This window comes from Cervus elaphus, chromosome X, assembly GCF_910594005.1.
Source record: "Cervus elaphus chromosome X, mCerEla1.1, whole genome shotgun sequence".
NCBI classification, from domain to species: Eukaryota; Metazoa; Chordata; class Mammalia; order Artiodactyla; family Cervidae; genus Cervus; species Cervus elaphus.
Window position 1 is genome coordinate 29,314,230 of NC_057848.1, and position 26,529 is coordinate 29,340,758.

The 26,529-nt window shown below is 40.6% G+C and overlaps 1 protein-coding gene across 1 annotated transcript; it reads left to right on the forward strand.

Annotated features, from left to right (window-relative positions):
- The first annotated feature begins 5,033 nt into the window (after nt 1-5,033).
- Nucleotides 5,034-7,940, forward strand: LOC122690265 (sorting nexin-18-like). Its single transcript, XM_043897346.1, has one exon. It carries the CDS (start codon nt 5,208-5,210, stop codon nt 5,526-5,528), a length of 321 nt encoding a protein of 106 aa, XP_043753281.1. The 5' UTR covers nt 5,034-5,207; the 3' UTR covers nt 5,529-7,940.
- The last annotated feature ends 18,589 nt before the right edge of the window (nt 7,941-26,529 follow it).

Genomic DNA, 26,529 nt, shown 5'->3' on the forward strand with positions numbered 1-26,529 from the left:
AAAAGAAGTAAAAGGAATCCAGATAGGAAAAGAAGAAGTGAAACTCTCTCTGTTTGCAGATGACATGATCCTCTACATAGAAAACCCTAAAGACTCTACCAGAAAATTATGAGAGCTAATCAACGAATATAGTAAAGTTGCAGGATATAAAATTAACACACAGAAATCCCTTGCATTCCTATACACTAACAATGAAAAAACAGAAAGAGAAGTTAAGGAAACAATACCATTCACCATTGCAACAAAAAGAATAAAATACTTAGGAGTATATCTTCCTAAAGAAACAAAAGACCTATACATAGAAAACTATAAAACACTGATGAAAGAAATCAAAGAGGACACAAACAGATGGAGAAACATACCGTGTTCATGGATTGGAAGAATCAATATTGTCAAAATGGCTATTCTATGCAAAGCAATCTATAGATTCAATGCAATCCCTAACAAGCTACCAATGGTATTTTTCACAGAACTAGAACAAATAATTTCACAATTTGTATGGAAATACAAAAAACCTCGAATAGCCAAAGTAATCTTGAGAAAGAAGAATGGAACTGGAGGAATCAACCTGCCTGACTTCAGACTCTACTACAAAGCCACAGTCATCAAGACAGTATGGTACTGGCACAAAGACAGAAATAGAGATCAATGGAACAGAATAGAAAGCCCAGAGATAAATCCACGAACCTATGGACACCTTGTCTTTGACAAAGGAGGCAAGACTATACAATGGAAAAAAGACAACCTCTTTAACAAGTGATGCTGGGAAAACTGGTCAACCACCTGTAAAAGAATGAAACTGGAACACCTTCTAACACCATACACAAAAATAAACTCAAAATGGATTAAAGATCTAAATGTAAGACCAGAAACCACAAAACTCCTAGAGGAGAACATAGGCAAAACACTCTCCAACATAAATCACAGCAGGATCCTCTATGACTCACCTCCCAGAATATTAGAAACAAAAGCAAAAATAAACAAATGGGACCTAATTAAACTTAAAAGCTTTTACACAACAAAGGAAACCATAAGCAAGGTGAAAAGACAGTCCTCAGATTGGGAGAAAATAATAGCAAACGAAGCAAAAGACAAAGGATTAATCTCAAAAATATACAAGCAACTCCTGAAGCTCAACTACAGAAAAATAAATGACCAAATCAAAAAATGGGCCAAAGAACTAAACAGACATTTCTCCAAAGAAGACTTACAGATGGCTGACAAACACATGAAAAGATGCTCAACATCACTCATTATCAGAGAAATGCAAATCAAAACCATAATGAGGTACCATTACATGCCAGTCAGGATGGCTGCTATCCAAAAGTGTACAAGGAATAAATGCTGAAGTGGGTGTGGAGAAAAGGGAACCCTCTTACACTGTTGGTGGGAATGCAAACTAGTACAGCCACTATGGAGAACAGTGTGGAGATTCCTTTAAAAAACTGGAAATAGAACTGCGATATGACCCGGCAATCCCACTTATGGGCATAAACACTGAGGAAACCAGATCTGAAAGAGACACGTGCACCCCAATGTTCATCACAGCACTGTTTATAATAGCCAGGACATGGAAGCAACCTAGATGCCCATCAACAGATAAGGAAGCTGTGGTATATATACACCATGGAATATTACTCAGCCATTAAAAAGAATTCATTTGAATCAGTTCTAATGAGATGGATAAAACTGGAGCCCATTATACAGAGTGAAGTAAGCCAGAAAGATAAAGACCATTACAGTATACTAACACATATATATGGAATTTAGAAAGATGGTAATGATAACCCTATATGCAAAACAGAAAAAGATACACAGATGTACAGAACAGACTTTTGGACTCTGTGGGAGAAGGCGAGGGTGGGATGTTTCAAGAGAACAGCATCGAAACATGTATATTATCTGGGGTGAAACAGATCACCAGCCCAGTTTGGATGCATGAGACAAGTGCTCGGGCCTGGTGCACTGGGAAGACCCAGAGGGAGCGGGTAGAGTTGGAGGTGGGAAGGGGGATCGGGATGGGGAATACATGTAAATCCATGGCTAATTCAAGTCAATGTATGACAAAAACCACTACAATACTGTAAAGTCATTAGCCTCCAACTAATAAAAATAAATGAAAAAACAAAACTGTTTTCAAAAAGTAAAACACAGACTTGGCCCTAAAAAAAAAAAAAAAAAAAGATGAACTATGGACGGAGGTTCGTGACATTGTACAGGAGACAGGGATCAAGACCATCCCCACGGAAAAGAAATGCAAAGAGGCAAAATGGTTGTCTGAGGAGGCCTTACAAATAGCTGTGAAAAGAAGGGAAGCAAAAAGCAAAGGAGAAAAGGAAAGATATTTCCATTTGAATGCAGAGTTCCAAAGAATAGCAAGGAGAGACAAGAAAGCCTTCCTCAGCGATCAATGCAAAGAAATAGAGGAAAACAACAGAATGGGAAAGACTAGAGATCTCTTCAATAAAAGTAGAGATACCAAGGGAACATTTCAGGCAAAGATGGGTTTGATAAATGACAGAAACGGTATGGACCTAACAGAAGCAGAAGATATTAAGAAGAGGTGGCAAGAATACACAGAAGAACTGTACAAAAAAGATGTTTATGAGCCAGATAATCACAATGGTGTGATCACTCACCTAGAGCCAGACATCCTGGAATGTGAAGTCAAGTGGGCCTTAGAAAGCATCACTACGAACAAAGCTAGTGGATGTGATGGAATTCCAGTTGAGCTATTTCAAATCCTGAAAGATGATGCTGTGAAAGTGCTGCACTCAATATGCCAGCAAATTTGGAAAACTCAGCAGTGGCCACAGGACTGGAAAAGGTCCATTTTCATTCCAATCCCTAAGAAAGGCAATGCCAGAGAATGCTCAAACTACCGGACAATTGCACTCATCTCACATGCTAGTAAAGTAATGCTTAAAATTCTCCAAGCCAGGCTTCAGCAATACATGAACCGAGAACTTCCAGATGTTCAAGCTGGTTTTAGAAAAGGCAGAGGAACCAGAGATCAATTGCCAATATCCACGGGATCATTGAAAAAGCAAGAGAGTTCCAGAAAAACATCTATTTCTGCTTTATTGACTACGCCAAAGCCTTTGACTGTGTGGATCACAATAAAGTGTGGAAAATTCTGAAAGAGATGGGTATACCAGACCACCTGACCTGCCTCTTGAGAAACCTGTATGCAGGTCAGGAAGCAACAGTTAGAACTGGACATGGAACAACAGACTGGTTCCAAATAGGAAAAGGAGTACATCAAGGCTGTATATTGTCATCCTGCTTATTAAACTTATACACAGAATACATCATGAGAAATGCTGGTCTGGAAGCAGCACAAGCTGGAATCAAGATTGCCAGGAGAAATACCAATAACACCAGATATGCCGATGACACCATCCTTATGGCAGAAAGTGAAGAACTAAAGAGCCTCTTGATGAAAGTGAAAGAGGAGAGTAAAAATTTGGCTTAAAGTTCAACATTCAGAAAACTAAGATCATGGCCATCTGGTCCCATCACTTCATGGCAAATACATGGGGAAACAGTGGAAACAGTGGCTGGCTTTATTTTTGGAGGCTCCAAAATCACTGCAGATGGTGATTGCAGCCATGAAATTAAAAGACACTTACTCCTTGGAAGGAAAGTTATGACCAACCTAGATAGCATGTTAAAAAGCAGAGACATTACTTTGCCAACTAAGGTCCGTCTGGTCAAGGCTATTGTTTTTCCAGTGGTCATGTATGGATGTGAGAGTTGAACTGTGAAGAAAGCTGAGCACCGAAAAATTGATGCTTTTGAACTGTGGTGTTGGAGAAGACTCTTGAGAGTCCCTTGCACTGCAAGGGGATCCAACCAGTCCATCCTAAATGAAATCAGTCCTGGGTGTTCATTGGAAGGACTGATGCTGAAGCTGAAACTCCAATACTTTGGCCACCTCATGCGAAGAGTTGACTCATTGGAAAAGACCCTGATGCTGGGAGGGATTGGGGGCAGGAGGAGAAGGGGACGACAGAGGATGAGATGGCTGGATGGCATCACCAACTCGATGGGCATGAGTTTGAGTAAACTCCGGGAGTTGGTGATGGACAGGGAGGCCTGGCGTGCAGCGATTCATGGTGTCGCCAAGAGTCAGACACGACTGAGTGACTGAACTGAACTGATTGAATCCCCTTTAGTCAGAAAATATATGGATATTAATAGACCACAGTGCAGATGCTTAGGCACTTAAATGCTAACATGTCTAATTGGTAGGATTATAGGTGATTGGTTCTTATAAATTTCAAGTGATAAATGCTTCATTTTAGGGCAGCCATCTGGACTCATCTATTTATTTGTTTTCTTGATTATATTAGTCAGCTAGGCTTGCCATAACAAAATACTGTAGACTAGGTGGCATAAATAACAAAAGTTCATTTTTCTCACAGTTATGGAGGATGGAAATCTGAGAATCAAGATCTAGCAGTGTCAGTTTTTGGTTATAGCTCTCTTTCTGTCTTGCTAGTGGTCATCTTCTTGTTGGGTCCTCACATGTAGGGGAATGATCTGATATCTCTTCCTCTTCCATATGGCCACAGTCCTATCCAATTATGCCCCTCTGTCCATCTCAATTAGTTACATAAATACCCTATGTCCAGATCCAGTCACACTTGGGGTTAGGGCTTCAACATATTAACTTTTTGGAGGGGAGCCAATTAGGTTCATAGCACCTGTGCTCACCACAAACACCAAAAACACTTGGTTCATAAAACAGTGAATTCTGTTCAGGACGAGAACCAGGCCAAAATTTCTGTGCCGCAGCTCATTATCAGGTATTACATATCTGAGCTGATGTCCAATGAAAGAAGTGATGTGCTTAGCAAAGTGGGTGATAGCAAGAGCCTTTTGCCTCTCCCCATCCAACCCCAGGCTTTCATGTCCCCTGACTTTAGTTGAAAAGCACTTTCCAAAAAGCAAGAAGAGTCCACCTAAAATTCTAGCCCTTATACACCTTAGAAAATCAAATCAGACCCCTTGTTTTCATATCTTCATAATTCAAGGAGTACCAGAGGGTGGGGCAGTCCTTCCGCGGCCTCAGCCAGGCCTTTGAGCTGGACCAGCAGGCCTTCTCGGCCGGCCTGAACCAGGCCATCGCCTTCACCGGAGATGCCTATGACGCCATCGGCGAGCTGTTCACCGAGCAGCCCAGGCAAGACCTGGACCCGGTCATGGACCTGTTGGCGTTGTATCAGGGCCACCTGGCCAACTTCCCCGACATCATCCACGTCCAGAAAGGAGCTCTTACCAAAGTAAAGGAGAGTAGGCGACACGTGGAAGAAGGGAAGATGGAAGTCCAAAAGGCTGATGGCATTCAGGATCGCTGTAACACTATTTCTTTTGCTACTTTGGCTGAAATTCACCACTTCCATCAAATTCGAGTAAGAGACTTTAAATCACAAATGCAGCATTTCTTACAACAACAAATAATATTTTTCCAAAAAGTGACGCAGAAGTTGGAAGAGGCTCTTCACAAATATGATAGTGTTTAATGACTGGACGTTGGATTTTGGACTTCTTTTTTCAGTTCAAGGATAATTTCTATAGCAGAATACAAACTGCTATCAAAGAACTATTGCCAACTATCAGCAGTGGTACAAGGATGGTTTTGTGTTCAACTGAAACTGGGCTGAATATATAATTATGTAGGAAAGAAGCAGTTAATATGGTTATATAACAGAAACAGTACCACACATTGTAACTAAATTATACTATGTATGCCTACACTACCATTGTAACTTTTGGAATAATGAGTATACTATTTGCCTTATTGCTTTTTGAAGAATGGGTATTTTAGTGCATACTTTGTAGACCTCAAAACCCATGAAGGGTCTCAAAGAAGCTGGCTGGTTAAAAGCCTGCTGTGGATGCCTTTTTACTCTCATAGGTTGGGATTACCTAAATTCAGCCTATTCTCTGTTTACAAACTCCAACTAGAGCAGCTATGCGACTTTGTGCCTTTAGACTCTTGGTTTTTCATTTCTCCACCCCCCCTACCCCTTTTTAAAGTAACCACAACTTTTCTGATGGAAAGAGTGAAAGGCCAGTGCACATAATGACAAACTGCTGGGAACCTCCTGTTGGCACGGGGGGCAGGGTGGGAGGATCAGCTGTCATCAGTTTGCCCAGCGAGTTTTGTCTCCGGGATCGATGCTGGCGAGCACAGTGGAGGGAGACTCATGTTCACCTTCAGAGAGGGTGTCTGTTAGTGAAGAAGATGGTACCACTCTGTTCCCTTAGATGCTGCAGTAAGCCTAGTCTCTTCACTCAAGTGTCCTGGAAACTTGACGTGAAGATTTAATCGAACATGTCTTACAACCCGGAGAAGGGGTCTAATCTGTTGGGGACATGAGCACAGAATCAGTGACAATACACACTCGGTTTTAATTCTTAAGAGAGTTTTCTTTTCTTTTTCTTCTTTTTTAGCTTGAAATTTTTCTTTTAATATTCAGTGTGTGTGTGTGTGTTTTTTAATGGATCTACACTGTTAACTGGTTGAGACTCCACTGTAATTCACTTGTTTACTTAATCAAAAACTTTTCAGGGATGTCTATAAAATTCAGTGTTATACGTGATGAAAAGTAATGTTGGTTGATCTAATGAGGGACCAGAAATAATTTCTACTATTCCAAATGCTGATGGAAAAAAGTAATTTTTTTTAAAGTATTGATAAGCCCCCAGGACATTTAACCTTAAAAATTACTTTAAGTATATTCTTTTATTACTATAAGGGAAATACAAATGACTGATAAATACCAAAAATATTCAAAAGCAGCTTAATCTAAAAAGCACAAAGAGATTTTGGTTTGAAATACCAGAATCTCAACGTTTTTATAGTTGCTGAGCTCAATAATGTGATTCTTGAGTTTACAGGTTTAAAAACTGTCACTGAAAGGTTAAAGTGTCTACTGTTTTTAATGAAGTCAAACTTATGCTGCCTCAGAAATCCCTGGGTATTCAAGTGGTAACATAGAAGTAAAGAGGTCAGTTTGAAATGTTGGTGAGTCACATTGATTAAAAGAAAAGGGTCAATTTGCAGATAGTCATACAAAGTGAAGGTTATTAAAATGATTTCTCAATAGCACATTTACTCGAAAAAGTAATCTCACATGGGTTTAATTTTTAAGATCAGATTTGATCAAAATTTTATACCTTAGGTAACTTAGAGCCAGATTTAACATCATGTGGCTTTGTCTCTACTATCGACATGTGGAACTGTAACCAAATATATTGTTCTCTACAAAAATAACTTTCTCCTGTTGATTGCAAGATACAGTTCTATAAATGAAACCCATATATATATATATGTTAATTTTATTGCAGAAGTTTAGAGATGATAATGATAGCATTTAATTTAAGTTTGAGTCTGTATTGGACAAATAAGCACTATGCTTTTCAAATGATTGGAAAATCATTTTTATTTGCCTCCTTTTTTTGACAGTGGTTTGATTTTTTGTTTGTTTAAGTAAAAATCACTAAACTTGTGCAATGGTAGCATGGAAATTATCTGAGGTGTCTTGTATGATTGTGCTTTGGCCAGGGTGGACATAGTTCAAATTGTAAGAGCTAAAGATTAAAGAGCAAGAAGGTATAGGTTCATGCTGCCTATTTAGAAGAGAACTTTCATTCTTCAGAACTACATAACATGATAATGCCACTGATTCATAAGGGGTTTAAATTAATTCTATGGGGTAGGACACCAGGATCATTAGTGTTCATTTTCATCTAAGATCTTTACCTCGCTAACATTCTTGGTCCTATTGAAACATTTCAGTATACAAAAATACTGCAATGTTAATACCCAAGAGAAAAGCCATCATAATGTGTATGCTGGTCATTATGATCAGTGTGGTACAATTTTTAAAAAATAAACTATCATGCCCTTCAAAAAAAAAAATTGATAAGAACGCGGCTAAGATAATCAATCTGATTTCGTTGTTGACCATCTGGTGATGTCCATGTGTAGAGTCTTCTCTTGTGTTGTTGGAAGAGGGTGTTTGCTATGACCAGTGCATTCTCTTGGCAAAACTCTATTAGCCTTTATCCTGCTTCATTCCATACTCCAAGGCCAAATTTGCCTGTTACTCCAGGTGTTTCTTGACTTCCTACTTTTGCATTCCAGGCCCCTATAATGAAAAGGACATCTTTTTTGAGTGTTAGTTCTAAAAGGTCTTGTAGGTCTTCATAGAACTGTTCAATTTCAGCTTCTTCAGTGTTACTGGTTGGGGCATAGGCTTGGATTACCATGATATTGAATAGTTTGCCTTGGAAACGAACAGAGATCATTCTGTCGTTTTTGAGATTGCATCCAAGTACTGCATTTCGGACTCTTTTGTTGACTATGATGGCTACTCCATTTCTTCTAAGGGATTCCTGTCCACAGTAGTAGATATAATGGTCATCTGAGTTAAATTCACCCATTCCAGTCCGTTTTAGTTCGCTGATTCCTAGAATGTCGACATTCACTCTTGCCATCTCCTGTTTGACCACTTCCAATTTGCCTTGATTCATGGACCTAACATTCCAGGTTCCTATGCAATATTGCTCTTTACAACATCAGACCTTGTTTCTATCACCAGTCACATCCACGTCTGGGTATTGTTTTTGCTTGGCTCCATCCCTTCATTCTTTCTGGAGTTATTTCTCCACTGATCTCCCATAGCATATTGGGCACCTGGGGAGTTCTTCTTTCAGTATCCTGTCATTTTGCCTTCTCATACTGTTCATGGGGTTCTCAAGGCAAGAATACTGAAGTGGTTTGCCATTCCCTTCTCCAGTGGGCCACATTCTGTCAGACCTCTCCATCATGACCTGACTGTCTTGGGTGGCCCCACACGGCATGGCTTAGTTTCATTGAGTTAGACACGACTGTGGTCCTGTGATCAGACTGGCTAGTTTTCTGTGATTATGGTTTTAATGTGTCTGCCTCTGATGCCCTCTCGCAACACCTACCATCTTACTTGGGTTTCTCTTACCTCGCACGTGGGATATCTCTTCACGTCTGCTCTAGCAAAGCGCAGCCACTGCTCCTTACCTTGGAGGAAGGGTATCTTCTCATGGCCGCCCCTCCTGACCTTGAACGTGGACTAGCTCCTCTCAGCCCTCCTGTGCCAGGCAGCAGTCGCTCCTTGGAGGTGGGGTAGCACCTCTAGGCCGCAGCCCCTGACCTTGGGCGAGGGGCAGCTCCTCACGGCCATGCTTCTGCAGGGTCCGTCGCAGCCAGTGCACTTCTGTGATAAAAGGAGGGATTAAATCCAATCAAAACTAATTACATGTCTCACAATACCTCCTGGTGGGACTGGTTTGTAAATGCTGTAAGATGGCACAGCTAATTATGATCAAACCAAGAACTTTAGCAGAATGAGATAAACCAAACAGAGTCGATTTTTATTTTACCATGTTTTCTCCTCAAGAAGAGAGAGGAGGAGGTGAAGCTAGGAGGTTAGGTGCCCAGTGATCATTCTGGGTTTGTCCAGAGGTGACAATAGGAGACCTCTGAGCCCAGAAAGCAGAGCTCTCCTGCCCATGTCTGGTCTCACCCTGGTGGAGTAAGACATTTCTAGTGCCCAGACAAGAATGGAGAGGCCCCCAAGCAACCAGACATCCCGAATATGCCTCCCCTCCGTCGTGGTCACCCTAGGACCCTCCTGGACAAGCGATCAGCTGCCAATCTCCAGAGGTGGGGAAACAAGGACTTTAAATAAAAAATAACAGGGCCGAGCCCATAAGCCATATTGTTAGCAGCAATTTGCTTACATTTTAAAATAACTATCATCATTGTTGGTAGCCCAGTCCAACCTAGCAGTCACAGGAGGGGAGGGAGCGATGGGCCAGTCCCAGAGGGCCCATTCTGAGTTCCAAACTCTTTGCCCCCTCAGCATCGGACCTACAGCCACAGTGGATGGCCGCTCCTGGGGCTCCCGCCTCGGACCTGCCAGGGACCAACCCAAGAGGGATCAGAATCCTGCTCAGAAGGCGGCGCTGTGAAGGCGAAGATGTGGACTAGACAGGAGGGGCCGCTGCAAATCGCCTGTGCTAATCTCTGCCCCTCCAATTCCTGCAGGCCCGATTCGTCCGCCCCGCAGCCGCCACGCCTTCCTATCCCCATAGTCCTCTGACTCGGCGGAGACTCACGTCCTCACTCGAAAGCTGGAAGATCAGAGAAAGGTAGAGGGCTGCACTGACACCGCTTAGCACTCTAGACGAGGTTAGCCTTCCTGCGAGGAACCCCTCAGTTATATGGTGCGTGACAGGCCCCGCCCCAGTCCTCTTTGATTGGCCAACGAATCCCAGACACGCCTCCTCGCCCCTCCCACCACTTTAGCCTTGCTGGCCTGAGTCCACTATCTCTCCTCTACCCAGGACTTCACCCCTGCAACTGGGTGTTAGTAACTTCATACCAGATTCGCCTCCCCAGACTCCATCCAAACACACTCTGATTCCTCCAGGGATTGATGGCTGGCCTACCTCCCCTGCTTCTCCCACTACTTTCGTCCTGAGGGTCCACTTCCCTTCCTTCCAAGTATACTCACTCCTCCACAATAACAGGGGCCTCTACAACAAGCAGATACATCTTACCCAGTTAGTTTTGAACACCTGAAACTCTGAGATTCAAGATGAAGGAGCCGTATTCAGATACTCTCGGCATTTTATACCCAAAGGAGCCAAAGCTTGTGGTGATGACCAGTGATGTGTACTGTTGTCTGTTGTAATCCCTGACAAGCTGGAGGAGGAGGGGTGCTCATGGAAAGGGTGGGTCGTTCAGGGTCTTTCACTCCCACAACTGGGCATTTCTGTGACAGTGGTGCTCTCCCATGTAAAAGTCACATTTTCTAATTTCTTAGCCACTGAACATGGTAGCAGTGTAATCAGAGGAGAATCTGCTGAGGCTATGCATTTTTATATCTCTAATCCCAAGCACTTTGCTTGGTTGACAGTAGCGTGCAAGCATGCTTAGTCACTTCAGATGTGTCTGACTCTTTGGGTTCTTATGGACTGTAGCTCTACAGGCTCCTCTGTCCATTGGATTCTTCAGGCAAGAATACTGGAGTGGGTTAGCATGTCATCCTCCAGGAGATCTTCCCCACCCAGGGATCAAACTCACATCTCTTATGTCTCCTGCATTGGCAGGCAGTTTCTTTACTGCTAGTGCCATCTGGGAAGCCTGGCCTACATTAGTTGCTTAGATGAATACCCTTCTGTAGACTGAAGTCATAACTCCAGGATAGAGCAGAATTTTTGGACAGCAGCACCACCCAGTGTCTCTGTTGGGGAGAAGAGTGAGGATCTAGTAGTTACTTGGAAAAACTCGTCTTCCAAGGTCATTTTCTGGATACTCACCCAGAACCATAGAGTATTAAAGTAAAATGGAGATAGGACTGTCTTCAGCTTGCACTCCATATTTTCTATATGGCTCGTGTATGGTGGTAGAGCTCTACATAGATCACTCATCACTCTCTCCTCAAGCATTTCTCACATCTCCCCCACTTCTCTTCATTTATTTGTCTGTGCTCTTGTAGCACAGTGTGCTAACTTGAGAGTTTTACATGTTTGTAGGAGGAACTTTTAAAACAGAAAAACGTGCTCCTTCAAAAAATAGCTTTCACTGTGTACCTACAATGTCCCAGGCATTAAATATAATGAACACCAGTGTTTCTACCACTTAGAGTTAGATATTGTTAATATTTAGGTATATTTATTTTGCCCATTTTAAGGAATATAAATATTATAGAAAAATTGAAGTTTCCTTAACTTTCATCCCATTTCCATCCCTCTCTCACTTTCCAAGGGATACTCCTACCCTGAATGTGATGTGTAGTTTCTAGCCACATTTTCCATCATCGCAGATTTATGTGATCTGTCTCCAGGAGCAGCATAGACAATTCTGCTGTCCAGTGTACCAGAAGTAAGACTGAACTTCCATATCTCTTGGGGTTGAAGGAAGCCCCATACAGGCACCTCACCACTCTTGTCCCAAACTTCAAAGTCTATCTTATATCAATCTGCCTCAAATCCATCAGAACCCACCTCATCATAATGTCCATCCCCATTTGTGCCAGTCACCACAAGAATCCCCAAATCCCCATGATACTCCTCAACATCTACATCTTAAATTCCATAAGGCTGTGACCACATTCTCTCTTCACTTCTCACACCTCTTTCCTACTCTTAAAATGCAATGCAACTTCAATAATTCCTTCATATCATCACCCTCTTCTCTGAACGTGCCCTTCATTTTCTTGCCCTAACAGAAACCAGGCTCTTCCTTGAGGACTCTGTGTCCCCTGAAGTCCACTCAAGAGAAGCAGATGATTTTTTTCTCCCATGGCCATTGTTCCACAGAGCCTGAAGCTCTGGTAAATGTCTTCCGTGTTTCTCATTGCCTCCTTTAGAACATTCCTCTCCCACATCCTCCAAAACCTCCAGCTTTGACAGCTTGTGTCACCAACTAGCCTGCATTGTGATCATCAACCAAACTTCAGGACTCCTCTCCTTTATTTCTCAAAGATTTTAGCTCCTACAGTAGGTCACTCCCAACAGTAGTCTTGTCTTAATTCCTGGTGAACTCAAGAATGATCATTCTGATACACCTCCTCTTTTTCCAGTTCATTCCCTTTGTTACCCAGACCCCACTACCCTTTAACCTCACCAGAATCTCTAGTCCATTGGTATTACCAGATTTCACCATCTCTCTCTCCCTTACGGTTTTCTCTCCCCTCCTTCCCTAGCTCAGATGTCATGCTCAGTCGTGATCACTCACTGACGTATACCCTCCACTCTCCTGCCCCTCTCTCACTTTGTATTGCTTCCCTGGCAAAATCACATCTCTAGCTAAGTCAAGATATGCCTCAATGAGCCTGTATTCACACAGCTAAACCTGTCCAAAGGAAAAATACACAACCACAAGCTTTTGAATTTTGATGTTTCCCTTGGCCAACGATATGTGGTAGGATACTCTCTCATAATGCTGGGCAGCGTCAGAGATCTACAGCTCCCAGTCAGCTGAGTGATCACAACTGATTCTGATATGCTTCCACTCATTCTGTACCCATTCAACCATCCTGTTTTTCACTTTCAGTACAGTATTTAGTAAATTACATGAGATACTGAACATTTTATTATAAAAGAGGATTTGTGTTAAATGACTTTGCCCAGATGTAAGCTAATAAATGTAAGTGTTTTAGCACCTTTAGGGCAGGTTAATCTAAGCAGTTATGTTGGGTAGATTTTGAGTATTTAATGCATTTTCCTTTTTTAAATTTATTTTAATTGGAGGAAAATTTCTTTATGATATTATGTTGGTCTGCCATGCATCATCATGAATCAGCCATAGGTATATATATGGCCCCTCCCTCTTGAACTTCCCTCCCACCTCCCACCCCATCCCATCCTCTATGTTATCACAGAGCACCAGTTTAAGCTCCCTGAGTCATACAGCAAATTCCCAGTAGCTATCTATTTTACATATAGTACTGTATATTTTCATGCTACTCTCTCAATTCATCCTACCGTCTACTTCCCCCACTATGTCCACAAATCTGTTCTCTATGTCTGTGTTTCCCCTGCAGTCCTGCAAATAGGTTTATCAGTATCATCTGTCTGGTTTTCAGTTGTCAGGTCGTGTCTGACTCTTTGCAACCCCGTGGACTGCAGCACACCAGGCCTCCTTGTCCATCACCATCTCCCAGAGTTTTCCCAAGTTCATGTCCATTGAATTGGTGATGTCATCCAACCATCTCATCCTCTATTGCCCTATTCTCCTTCTGCCTTCAATCTTTCACAGCATCAGACTCTTTTCTAGTGATTTGGCTCTTCGTATCATATGGCCAAGTTATTGGAGCTTCAGCTTCAGCATCAGCCTTTCCAATGAGTATTCAGGGTTTATTTCCTTTGGGATTGACTGGTTTGATAATCTGTATAGATTCTATATATATGCATTAGTATACAATATTTGTTTTTCTCTTTCTAACTTCACTCTGTATAATAAGCTCTAGGTTCATCCGCCTCATTAAATCAACTCAAATGTGTTCCTTTTTATGGCTGAGTATTATTGCATTGTATTAATATATATGTACCATAGCTTCTTTATCCATTCATCTGTTAATGGACATCTAGGTTGCTTCCATGTCTTAATTATTGTAAAATATTAGTTACCCAGTTGTGTCCAATTCTTTGCAACCCCATGGACTGTAGCCTGCCAGGCTCCTCAGTCTATGGAATTATCCAGGTAAGAATACTGGAATGGGTAGATATTTCATTCTTCAAAGGATCTTGCCAACCCAGGGATTGAACCCGGGTCTCCTGCATTGCACGTGGATGCTTTACTGTCTGAGCTACCAGGGAAGCTATTGCAAATAGTGCTGCAATGAACATTGGGGTACATGTGACTTTTTCAATTATGGTTTCAGGGTATATGCCCAGTAGTGGGTCGGTTGGGTCATTTGTAGTTTTATTCCTAGTTTTTTAAGGATAACTGTTCTCCATAGTGGCTGTATTAATATACATTTCCATGGATAATGCAAAAGCATTCCCTTTTTTCCACATCCTCTCTGGAATTTATTGTTTGTAGATTTTTTTGATGATGATGATGGCTATTATCACCATTCTGAGGTGATACCTCATTGTAGTTTTGATTTGCATTTCTTTGAAAGTCAGCAATGTTGAGCATCTTTTCATGTATTTATTAACCATGTATATGTCTTCTTTTGAAAAATGTCTTTTTAGGTCTTCTGCCCACTTTCTCATTGGGTTGTTTGTTTTCTGGCATTGAGCTTCATGAGCTGCTTGTATATTTTGGAGATTAATCCTTTGTCCATGTTATCCAATTATTTACACTCTCACCTTCTTTAAGGCTCAAATCCCACCATTTCAATGAAGCCTATCTGAACTAGCTTATTTAATACTGCAACCTGCACAGCCCTACTCTATCTGCCTTACTCTATTCTGCTTTCATCATTCTCTAACACAATATTCAACTTATTTACTTAATATGCTTGTTGCTTTATTTCAGTATTCCTCCATTGAGATGTAAAGTCCTTGAGGGCAGAGATCTCTGTTTCACTGAATCTAGGTGCCTAGAATTGCACAAGATATGGGTTTTTTTTAATGAATTTTATCATAAATTTTGTATTACAATGTTATATCACACCACATGTAATTGCCCACAACTTGATTTTTTTCACCCAACATTATAATTTTTTAGATTTATCCATGTTCATACTATAACATATGTACATCCATTTTAACTGGTATATAATATTCCATTTTTTGAATAGTTTCCTTATGCCTTTCATTCTTGTGGACATTTTTGAGTAGCTACTCTTTTTTACAAAGAATGCTGCAATGAATGCTCTTGTTATAGCCTCTTATTACTCTATAAATATGTTTCCTGGAACTGGAATTGCTAAATTACAGAGTATGTGCATCTTGAACCTCACTGTGTGTGCATGCTCAGTTGCTTCAGTTGTGTCTGACTCTTTGTGACCCCGTGGACTGTAGCCTTTCAGGCTCCTCTGTCCATGGGATTCTCCAAGCAAGAATACTGGAGTGGGTTGCCATGCACTCCTCCAGGGAATCTTCCCAACCCAGGGATCGAACCTCCATCTCTTATGCCTCTTGCATCAGCAAGCAGGTTCCTTACCACTAGTGCCACCTGGAAAGCCCATTCAATCGCACTCAGTTGAGTTCAGTTGCTCAGCCGTGTCCGACTTTTTGTGACCCCATGGACTGCAGCATGCCAGGCCTCCCTGTCCATCACCAACTCCCAGAGTTTACCCAAACTCATGTCCATTGAATCAGAGATGCCATCCAACCATCCCATCCTCTGTCATCCCCGTCTCCTCCCGCCTTCAATCTTTCCCAGCATCGGGGTCTTTTCAAATGAGTCAGTTCTTTGCATGAGGTGGCCAAAGTATTGGAGTTTCAGTATCAACATCAGTCCTTCTAATGAACACTCAGGACTGATCTCCTTTAGGATGGACTGGCTGGATCTCCTTGCAGTCCAAGGGACTCTCAAGAGTCTTCTCCATCACCACATTTCAAAAGCATCAATTCTTCAGCACTCAGCTTTCTTTACAGTCCGACTCTCACAACCATACATGACTACTGGAAAAACCATAGCCTTGACTAGACAGACTTTTGTTGGCAAAGCAATGTCTCTGCTTTTTAAAATGCTGTCTAGTTTGGTCATAACGTTTTTTCCAAGGAGTAAGCATCTTTTAATTTCATGGCTGCAGTCACCATTTGCAGTGAGTTTTGAGCCCCAAAAAATAAAGTCTGCCACCATTTCCCCATCTATTTGCCATGAAGTTTTGGGACCGGATGCCATGATCTTAGTTTTCTGAATGTTGAACTTTAAACCAACTTTTTCACTCTCCTCTTTCACTTTCATCAAGAGGCTCCTTAGTTCTTCTTCACTTTCTGCTGTAAGAGTGGTGTCATTTGCACATCTGAGTTTATTGATATTTCTCCCTGCAATCTTGATTCCAGCTTGTGCTTCATCGAGCTCAGCGTTTCTCATGATGTACTCTGCATATAAGTTAAATAAGCAGGGTGACAATATATAGCCTTGACATATACCTTTCCCGATTTGGAACCAATCTGTTGTTCCATGTCCAGTTTTAACTGTTGCTTCCTCACCTGTATACATTTTTCTCAAGAGGCACTCAGGTGGTCTGGTATTCCTATGTCTTTAAGAATTTTCCACAGTGTGTGGTGATCCACACAGTCAAAGGGTTTGGCATAGTCAATAAAGCAGAAATAGATGTTTTTCTGGAACTCGCTTGCTTTTTCAATGATCCAGCAATTTGTTGGATGTTGGCAATTTGATCTCTGGTTCCTCTGCCTTTTCTAAATCCAGCTTGAACATCTGGAAGTTCACAGTTCACATATTGTTGAAGCATGACTTGGAGAATTTTCAGAGTTACTTTACTAGCATGTGAGATGAGTACAATTGTGCAGTAGTTTGAGCATTCTTTGGCATTGCCTTTCTTAAGGATTGGAATGAAAACTGACCTTTTCCAGTCCTGTGGCCACTGCTGAGCTTTCCAAATTTGCTGACATATTGAGTGCAGCACTTTCAACTTCACTAAACATTGCCAAATGCTAATTACATCAATTTACACACACATCAGCTGTAGAACTGTACCCATTTCCCCCACATTCTTGCAGATAAGTATCTTTAAATTTCTTTTTTTACCAATCTAAGAAGTGAAAATGAGCATCTCCCTAATGTTGAACCTGTCTTTCCCATATTATGTTTTTGGGTGAGTATCTCTTTGTAGCTTTTTCTGAACAAACATCCTTCCTCTTTGAATTATCTTTTGATGTCCTTTACCCATTTTTCTTTTGTCTTCTTTTTAAAAATAATTTTTTTAATTTATTTTTGTATTATTTGGAGGGCTGCACTGGGTTTAGTTGCTGCACACAGGTTTTTCTCTCATTTTGGCAAGCAGGGCCAACTCTCTAGTTGCAGTGCATGGGCTTCTCAGTGCAGTGGGTTCTCATGTGGAGAGCACAGGCGCTAGAGCCCATGGGCTTCAGGAATTTCAGTTTCCTGGCTTTAGAGCACAGGCTCAATAGTTGTGGCACATGGGCTTAGTTGCTCCACAGCATGTAAGGATCTTCCTGGACCAAGCATTGAATAGGTGTCTCCTGCATTTTAGGCAGATTCTTTACCACTGAGCCACCAGGGAAACCCCTGTTTGTCTTCTTAATATTGTTTCTTATGGGTACTTTACATATTTTATATTCTAATTATTGGTCTGTAACATATTTTGAAAAATTTCTTTGTATTCCAGGAAATTTTTTTCTGCATTGCTATTTTGTTGGTTTTGTTTATAAACCATCCTTATTTGGTTTACAATAAGTGTAGCTTAAACAAACTTGTTTGAGTTTCTTTACTCAAACATGCAACTCTACTGGTGAGAATGTATACTATTAAGCAGGTTTTCAGAGAGACGGCATCCCCTACCAAACTGCAAACAGGCTTCCAGTCTATAACCAAAGACTTCCTGAGATTCTGGATGGTTGACATCCACCGGGAGGGTCAGAGCCAGAAATCAGCACCCCAAAAGAGACACAAAGTGCACCTGACTGGCGCACCCGGAAACTAAATCTGGGACCGGGGAGGGGATAAGGTGCACTGCACCCGGGGAGAGTGCACTTGTCAAGCTCCTGGTTGTCTGAACTGCTCAGGCCCGGGAAGGCACAAAACCCAGGTCCAACCAAGCCTGTGCCTTACCCGAGAACCTGAACCTGAGCGACATAGGCCTGGGAAGTGCACGCAACTCAGGGCCCGCTCCTTGGAGATACTCCCTGGAGTATCCAGATAGCTACCTGGAGAACAACCTGGAGCCTGAGCAGTGTGGACAGGGAAAGCACACAAATCGTGAGCGGGGGGCAAACCCAGCGTGGCCGGAACACTGCAAGTACTCCCCACAAATGCCAGTGACATTTGTTTGCAGCATTCCTCCCTCCCCACAGCACAACTGAACAAGCGAACCTAAATAAGAGATCACCTCTGCCCAATTGTGTCAGGGCGGAAATTAGACACTGAACAGACCTGCAAACAGAAGTCAAATAAACAAAGGGAACCGCTTCAGAAGTGACAGGTGCAACAGATTAAAATCCCTGTAGTTAACACCGACTACACTGGAAGGGGCCTATAGATAGCGAGAAGTGTAAGCTGGAACAAGGAGCTATCTGAAACTGAACCAAACCCACGCTGCCTGCAACAGCTCCAGAGAAATTCCTGGATATATTTTTACTATTATTATTTTTTTAATTAAAATTTGTTTTTCTTTCTTTTTTTTAAAAGTCCTCTATTACTCCTCTATTACTCCTTAATTTTCATTTTTATAACTGACTATAACCTGGCAAAAAAAAAAAAAGGATCCTATTTTGAAAGCAAACTTCATATATATTTCATAAATTTTTTGAGTTTTTTTTTTAATATTTTATTTTTAAGACTCTAATCTCTACTCTAGATTTTTAATCTTTATTTTTCAGTATTTGATATCAATTTTGGACATTTAAGAATCCAATCTTCAGTACCCATTTTTACTCAGGAGTGTGATGACTGATTTGATCACTCTCTCCCCCTTTTGACTCTCCTTTTTCTCCCCCAGATCACCTCTATTTCCTCCCTCACCCTCTCTTCTCAATCCAAATCTGTGAAGCTCTGTGGATTTTCTGGGCTGTGGAGAACACTTAGGGAACAGAGTACTGCCTAGATCTGTCTCTCTTCTCTTGAATCCCCTGTCTTCTCTTCCTGCTCACGTCTATCTCCTTCCTCCCTCTCCTGTTCTTCATGTAACTCTGTGAAACTCTCTGGGTGTCCCTCACTGTGGAGAATACTTTCAACATTAACATAGAAGTTTTATTATCAGTGCTGTATGGATGGAGAAGTCTTGAGGCTACTGAAAGAATAAGACTGAAATCCAGAGGCAAGAGGCTTAATCCCAAAATCTGAGAACACCAAAGAACTCTTGACTACAGGGATCATTAATTAATAAGAGATCATCCAAAAGCCTCCATACCTACACTGAAACCAACCACCACCCAAGAGCCAATAAGTTCCAGAGCAAGAAATACCACACAAATTCTCCAGCAACACAGGAACATAGCCATGAGTGTCAATATACAGGCTGTCCAAAGTCACACCAAACCCATAGACCCATCTCAAAACTCACTACTGGACACTCCATTGCACTCCAGAGAGAAGAAATCCAGCTCCACCCACCAGAACACCGAAACAACCTTCCCTAACCAGCAAACCTCGACAAGCCAATCATCCAACCTCACCCACTGGGAGAAACCTCCACAATAAAAAGGAACCACAGACTACCAGAATACAGAAAGGCCACCCCAAACAGAGCAATCTAAATAAGATGAGAAGGCAGAGAAATACCCAGCAGGTAAAGGAATATGAAAAATGCCCACCAAGCCAAACAAAAGAGGAGGGGATAGGGAATATACCTGAAAAAGAATTTAGAATAATGATAATAAAAATGATCCAAAATCTTGAAAACAAAAAAGAGTTACAGATAAATAGCCTGCAGACAAGGATTGAGAAGATGAAAGAAATGTTTAATAAGGACCTTGAAGAAATAAAAAAGAGTCAATTAAAAATCAATAATGCAATAAATGAGATCAAAAACACTCTGGAGGGAACCAAAAGAAGAATAATGGAGGCAGAATATAGGATAAGTGAGGTAGAAGATAAAATGGTGGAAATAAATGAAGCAGAGAGGAAAAAAGAAAAAAGGATCAAAAGGAATGAGGACAAACTCAGGGACCTCTGGGACAATGTGAAACGCCCCAACATTCGAATCATAGGAGTCCCAGAAGAAGAAGACAAAAAGAAAGACCATGAGAAAATACTCGAGGAGATAATAGCTGAAAATTTCCCCCAAATGGGGAAGGAAATAGTCACAAAACCCAAGAACCCCAGAGAGTCCCAAACAGGATAAACCCAAGGCAAAACACCCCAAGACACATACAAATCAAATTAACAAAGATCAAACACAAAGAACAAATATTAAAAGCAGCAAGGGAGAAACAACAAATAACACACAAAGGGATTCCCATAAGGATAACAGCTGATCTATCAATAGAAACCCTTCAGGCCAGAAGGGAATGACAGGATATACTTAAAGTTATGAAAGAGAGTAACCAACAACCTATATTACTGTACCATGCAAGGATCTAGTTTACATATGAAGGAGAATTCAAAAGCTTTACAGACAAGCAAAAGTTGAGAGAATTCAGCACCACCAAACCAGCTGTTCAACAAATGCTAAAGGATCTTCTCTAGACAGGAAACACAGAAAGGTTGTGTGAACAGGAACCCAAAACAACAAAGCAAATGGAAACGGGACCATTCTTATCAATACTTACCTTAAATGTAAATGGGTTGAATGCCCCAACCAAAAGACAAAGAATGGCTGAATGGATAAAAAAGCAAGACCCCTATATATGCTGTCTACAAGAGACCCACCTGAAGCAAGGGACACATACAGACTGAAAGTGAAAGGCTGGAAAAAAATATTTCACACAAATGGAGACCAAAAGAAAGCAGGAGTCACAATATTCATATCAGATAAAATAGAGTTTAAAATAAAGGCTGTGTAAAGAGACAAAGAAGGACACTACATAATGATCAAAGGATCAATCCAAGAAGATATAACAATTATAAATATATATGCACCCAATGTAGGAGTAACGCAATATGTAAGACAAATGCTAACGAGTATGAAAGGGGAAATTAACAATAACACAATAATAGTGGGAGACTTTAATACCCCACTCACACCTATGGATAGATCAACTAAACAGAAAATTAACAAGGAAACACAAACTTTAAATGACACAATAGTCCAGCTAGACCTAATTGATATCTATAGGACATTTCACCCCAAAGCAATCAATTTCACCTTTTTCTCAAGTGCACACGGAACCTTCTCCAGAATAGATCACATCCTGGGCCATAAATCTAGCCTTGGTAATTTCAAAAAAATTGAAATCATTCCAGCCATCTTTTCTAACCACAACGCAGTAAGATTAAATCTCAATTACAGGGAAAAAAAGAACTATTAAAAATTCCAACATATGGAGGTTAAATAACACACTTCTGAATAACCAACAAATCATAGAAGAAATTTTAAAAAAAAGAAATAAAAATATGCATAGAAACGAATGAAAATGAAAACACAACAACCCAAAACCTATGGGACACTGTAAAAGCAGTGCTAAGGGGAAGGTTCATAGCAATACAGGCTTACCTCAAGAAACAAGAAAAAATTCAAATAAATAACCTAACTCTACACTTAAAGCAACTAGAGAAGGAAGAAATGAAGAACCCCAGGGTTAGTAGAAGGAAAGAAATCTTAAAAATTAGGGCAGAAATAAATGCAAAATAAACAAAAGAGACCATAGCAAAAATCAACAAAGCTAAAAGCTGGTTTTCTGAAAAGGTAAATAAAATTGACAAACCGTTAGCCAGACTTATCAAGAAGCAAAGGGAGAAGAACCAAATCAACAAAATTAGAAATGAAAATGGAGAGATCACAACAGACAACACTGAAATACAAAGGATCATAAGAGACTACTACCAGCAGCTCTATGCCAATAAAGTGGACAACTTGGAAGAAATGGACAAATTCTTAGAAAAGTATAACTTTCCAAAACTGAACCAGGAAAAATAGAAGATCTTAACAGACCCATCACAAGCAAGGAAATCGAAACTGTAATCAGAAATCTTCCAGCAAACAAAAGCCCAGGGCTAGATGGCTTCACAGCTGAATTCCACCAAAAATTTAGAGAAGAGCTAACACCTATCTTACTCAAACTCTTCCAGAGAATTCCAGAAGAAGACAAACTTCCAAACTCATTCTATGAGGCCACCATCACACTAATACCAAAACCAGACAAAGATGCCACAAAAAAAGAAAACTTCAGGCCAGTATCACTGATGAAAATAGATGCAAAAATCCTTAACAAAATTCTAGCAAGCAGAATCCAACAACATATTAAAAAAATCGTACACCACGACTAAGTGGGCTTTATCCCAGGAATGCAAGGATTCTTTAATATTTGCAAATCAATCAATGTAATACACCACATTAACAAGTTGAAAGATAAAAACCATATGATTATCTCAATAGACACAGAAAAAACCTTTGACAAAATTCAACACTCATTTATGGTAAAAACTCTCCAGAAAGCAGGAATAGAAGGAACATACCTCAACATAATAAAAGTTATATATGACAAACCCACAGCAAGCATCACCCTCAATGGTGAAAAATTGAAAGCATTTCCCCTGAAATCAGGAACAAGACAAGGGTGCCCACTCTCACCACTACTATTCAACATAGTTTTGGAAGTTTTGGCCACAGCAGAAAACTTCCAAAACAAAATAGTAAAAGGAATCCAGATAGGAAAAGAAGAAGTGAAACTCTTGCTGTTTGCAGATGACAAGATCCTCTACATAGAAAACCCTAAAGACTCTACCAGAAAATTACTACAGCTAATCAATATATACAGTAATGTTGCAGGATATAAAATTAACACAGAAATCCCTTGCATTCCTATACGCTAACAATGAGAAAACAGAAAGAGAAATTAAGGAAACAATACCTTTCAGCATTGCAACAAAAAATAAAATACTTAGGAGTATATCTACCTAAAGAAATGAAATACCTATATATAGAAAACTATAAAACACTGATGAAAGAAATCAAAGAGGACACAAACAGATGGAGAAATATACTGTGTTCATGTGTTGGAAGAATCAATATTGTGAAAATGACTATACTACCCAAAGCAATCTATAGATTCAATGCAATCCCTATCAAGCTACCAACGGTATTTTTCACAGAACTAGAACAAATAATTTCACAATTTGTATGGAAATACAAAAAACTTGAAATAGCCAAAGGAATCTTGAGAAAGAAGAATGGAACTGGAGGCATCAATCTGCCTGACTTCAGGCTCTACTATAAAGCCACAGTCATCAAGACAGTATGGTACTGGCACAAAGACAGAAATATAGATCAATGGAACAAAATTGAAAGCCCAGAGATAAATCCACATACCTATGGACACCTTATCTTTGACAAAGGAGGCAAAGATATACAGTGAAAAAAAAGACAACCTCTTTAACAATTGGTGCTGGGAAAATTGGTCAACCACTTGTGAAAGAATAAAACTAGAACACTTTCTAACACCAGACACAAAAATAAACTCAAAATGGATTAAAGTTCTAAATGTAAGACCAGAAACTCTAAAACTCCTAGAGGAGAACATTGGCAAAACACTCTCCGACATAAACCACAGCAGGATCCTCTGTGACCCACCTCCCAGAATATTGGAAATAAAAGCAAAAATAAACAAATGGGACCTAATAAACTTAAAAGATTTTGCACAACAAGGAAACTATACACAAGGTGAAAAGACAGCCCTCAGATTGGGAGAAAATAATAGCAAACGAAGCAACAGACAAAGGACTAATCTCAAAAATATACAAGCAACTCCTGCAGCTCAATTCCAGAAAAATAAATGACCCAATCAAAAAATGGGCCAAGGAACTAAACAGACATTTCTCCAAAGAAGACACACAGATGGCTAACGAACACATGAAAAGATTCTCAACATCACTCTTTATCAGAGAAATGCAAATCCAAACCACAATGAGGTACCATTACACGCCAGTCAGGATGGCTGCTATCCAAAAGTCTACAAGCAATAAATGCTGGAGAGGCTGTGGAGAAATGGGAACCCTCTTACACTGTTGGTGGGAATGCAAACTAGTACAGCCGCTGTGGAGATTCCTTTAAAACCTGGAAATAGAACTGCCATATGACACAGCAATCCCACTCCTAGGCATACACACTGAGGAAACCAGATCTGAAAGAGACATGTGCACCCCAACGTTCATTGCAGCACTGTTTATAATAGCCAGGACATGGAAGCAACCCTGATGCCCATCAGCAGATGAATGGATAAGGAAGCTGTGGTACATATACACAATGGAATGTTACTCAGCCATTGAGAAGAATTCATTTGAATCAGTTCTCATGAGATGGATGAAACTGGAGCCCATTATACAGAGTGAAGTAAGACAGAAAGATAAAGACCAATACAGTATACTAATGCATATATATGTAATTTTAAAAGATGGTAACGATAACCCTATATGCAAAACAGAAAAAGAGACACAGATGTACAGAACAGACCTTTGGACTCTGTGGGAGAAGGCGAGGGTGGGATGTTCTGAGAGAATAGCATTGAAACAAGTATACTATCAAGGGTGAAACAGATCGCCAGTCCAGGTTGGATGCATGAGACAAGTGCTCATGGCTGGTGCACTGGGAAGACCCAGAGGGATGGGATGGGGAGGGAGGCGGGTGGGGGGATCGGGATGGGGAACACGTGTAAATCCATGGCTGATTCATGTCAATGTATGGCAAAAACCACTACAATATTGTAAAGTAAGTAGCCTCTAACTAATAATAATAAATGAAAAAAATAAATAAAAGAGGCTCTCAAATTTAAAAAGCTGTTAATGCTACAATATGCCATGTTGCCATGTAAAAAAAAAGCAGGTTTTCAAAAGGTTTTTACTTAAGTATAACACACATACAGAAAATGGACATATCTTAACTGTACATCTTGATGAATACTCACAAAATGAAGACACACATAAAATCAGCCCCCAGATCAATACCATTCTTATCAATCTTTTCTCCACTCTTTTGTAATGCAACTTCCTTCATAAATCAATTTTCTGTATAAAGAATGTGAACGTGAAAGTCTCTCAGTTGTGTCCGACTCTTTGTGATCCAATGGACTATACTGTCCATGGAATTCTCCAGGCCACAATACTGGAGTGGGTAGCCTTTCCCTTCTCCAGGGAATCTTCCCAACCCAGGAATTGAGCCCAGGTCTCCCACATTGCAGGCAGGTTCTTTACCAGCTGAGCCAAATGCAAAGCCCAAGAATACTAGAGTGGGTAGCCTATCCCTTCTCCAGCAAATCTTCCTGACCCAGGAATATAACTGGGGTCTCCTGCATTGCAGGCTGATTCTTTACAACTGAGCTGTCAGGGAAACCAAATTTTCTGTATATGCCTTTTCCAATTTTGTAATCAATCTTCAAGTTCCACAAAAAATGGTCTTGTTAATATTAATATTTTGATTGGAGTGTTACTGGACTTATGGATTAATTTAAGGTGAATTGCTAACTTTTGGTGGGTTTCCCAGGTCATACTAGTGGTAAAGAACCTGCCTGCCAATGCAAGAGACATAGAAACTTGGGTTTGATCCCTGGGTGGGTAAGATCCCCTGAAGGAGGACATGGCAACCTAGTCCATTATTCTTGCCTGGAGAATCCCATGGACAGAGGAGCCTGGTGAGTTACATTCTATAAGATCACAAAGAGTCGGACAGGACTGAAGCGACTTAGCTAACTTATTGACATGTCTTCCCATGTATAAATGCAATATTGTTTGGGAGAAACAATCCTCCGTGATCTCTTTGTATCCCTGTATTTTCTTATTGAGTATGCCAAAATATAATCCTTGAAACCTGTTTTTCTGAGCCATTTCTCAGGGTCATGTTTGCAGTGAAGGGTGAGGAAATATCTCCCCACAGAAAAAGAGCAGACTTGCTTTTACTTTCTATAAAATCAGTGGAACCTCCAAACTCATTGTTCCTCTCCTGTAACACAATCCAGTATGTGTTCAGCATCCTTCCTATCATCCTTGTGGGACTTGGTTAGGAGATTGGGGGGGGGGGTATTAGGGACAGACAAATCATCATGAAGCTCTAATTACTGCTTTTATTGTCAATAATAAAGTCTTTTGTCTCTCACTCAAGATTCTCACATCTTATGCCAGAATCTATGGAACTAGAGCAGCCTAATATCTTAGACTGTGTATAGATAAAATCCCAGACTCTGTATAGATCTTAATAAGTTTATTTCTTTACTTTC

What these genes read in the sequence shown, in the direction of transcription:
- LOC122690265 (XM_043897346.1), top strand. Translation starts at nt 5,208, where the DNA reads ATGGACCTGTTGGCGTTGTATCAGGGCCACCTGGCCAACTTCCCCGAC.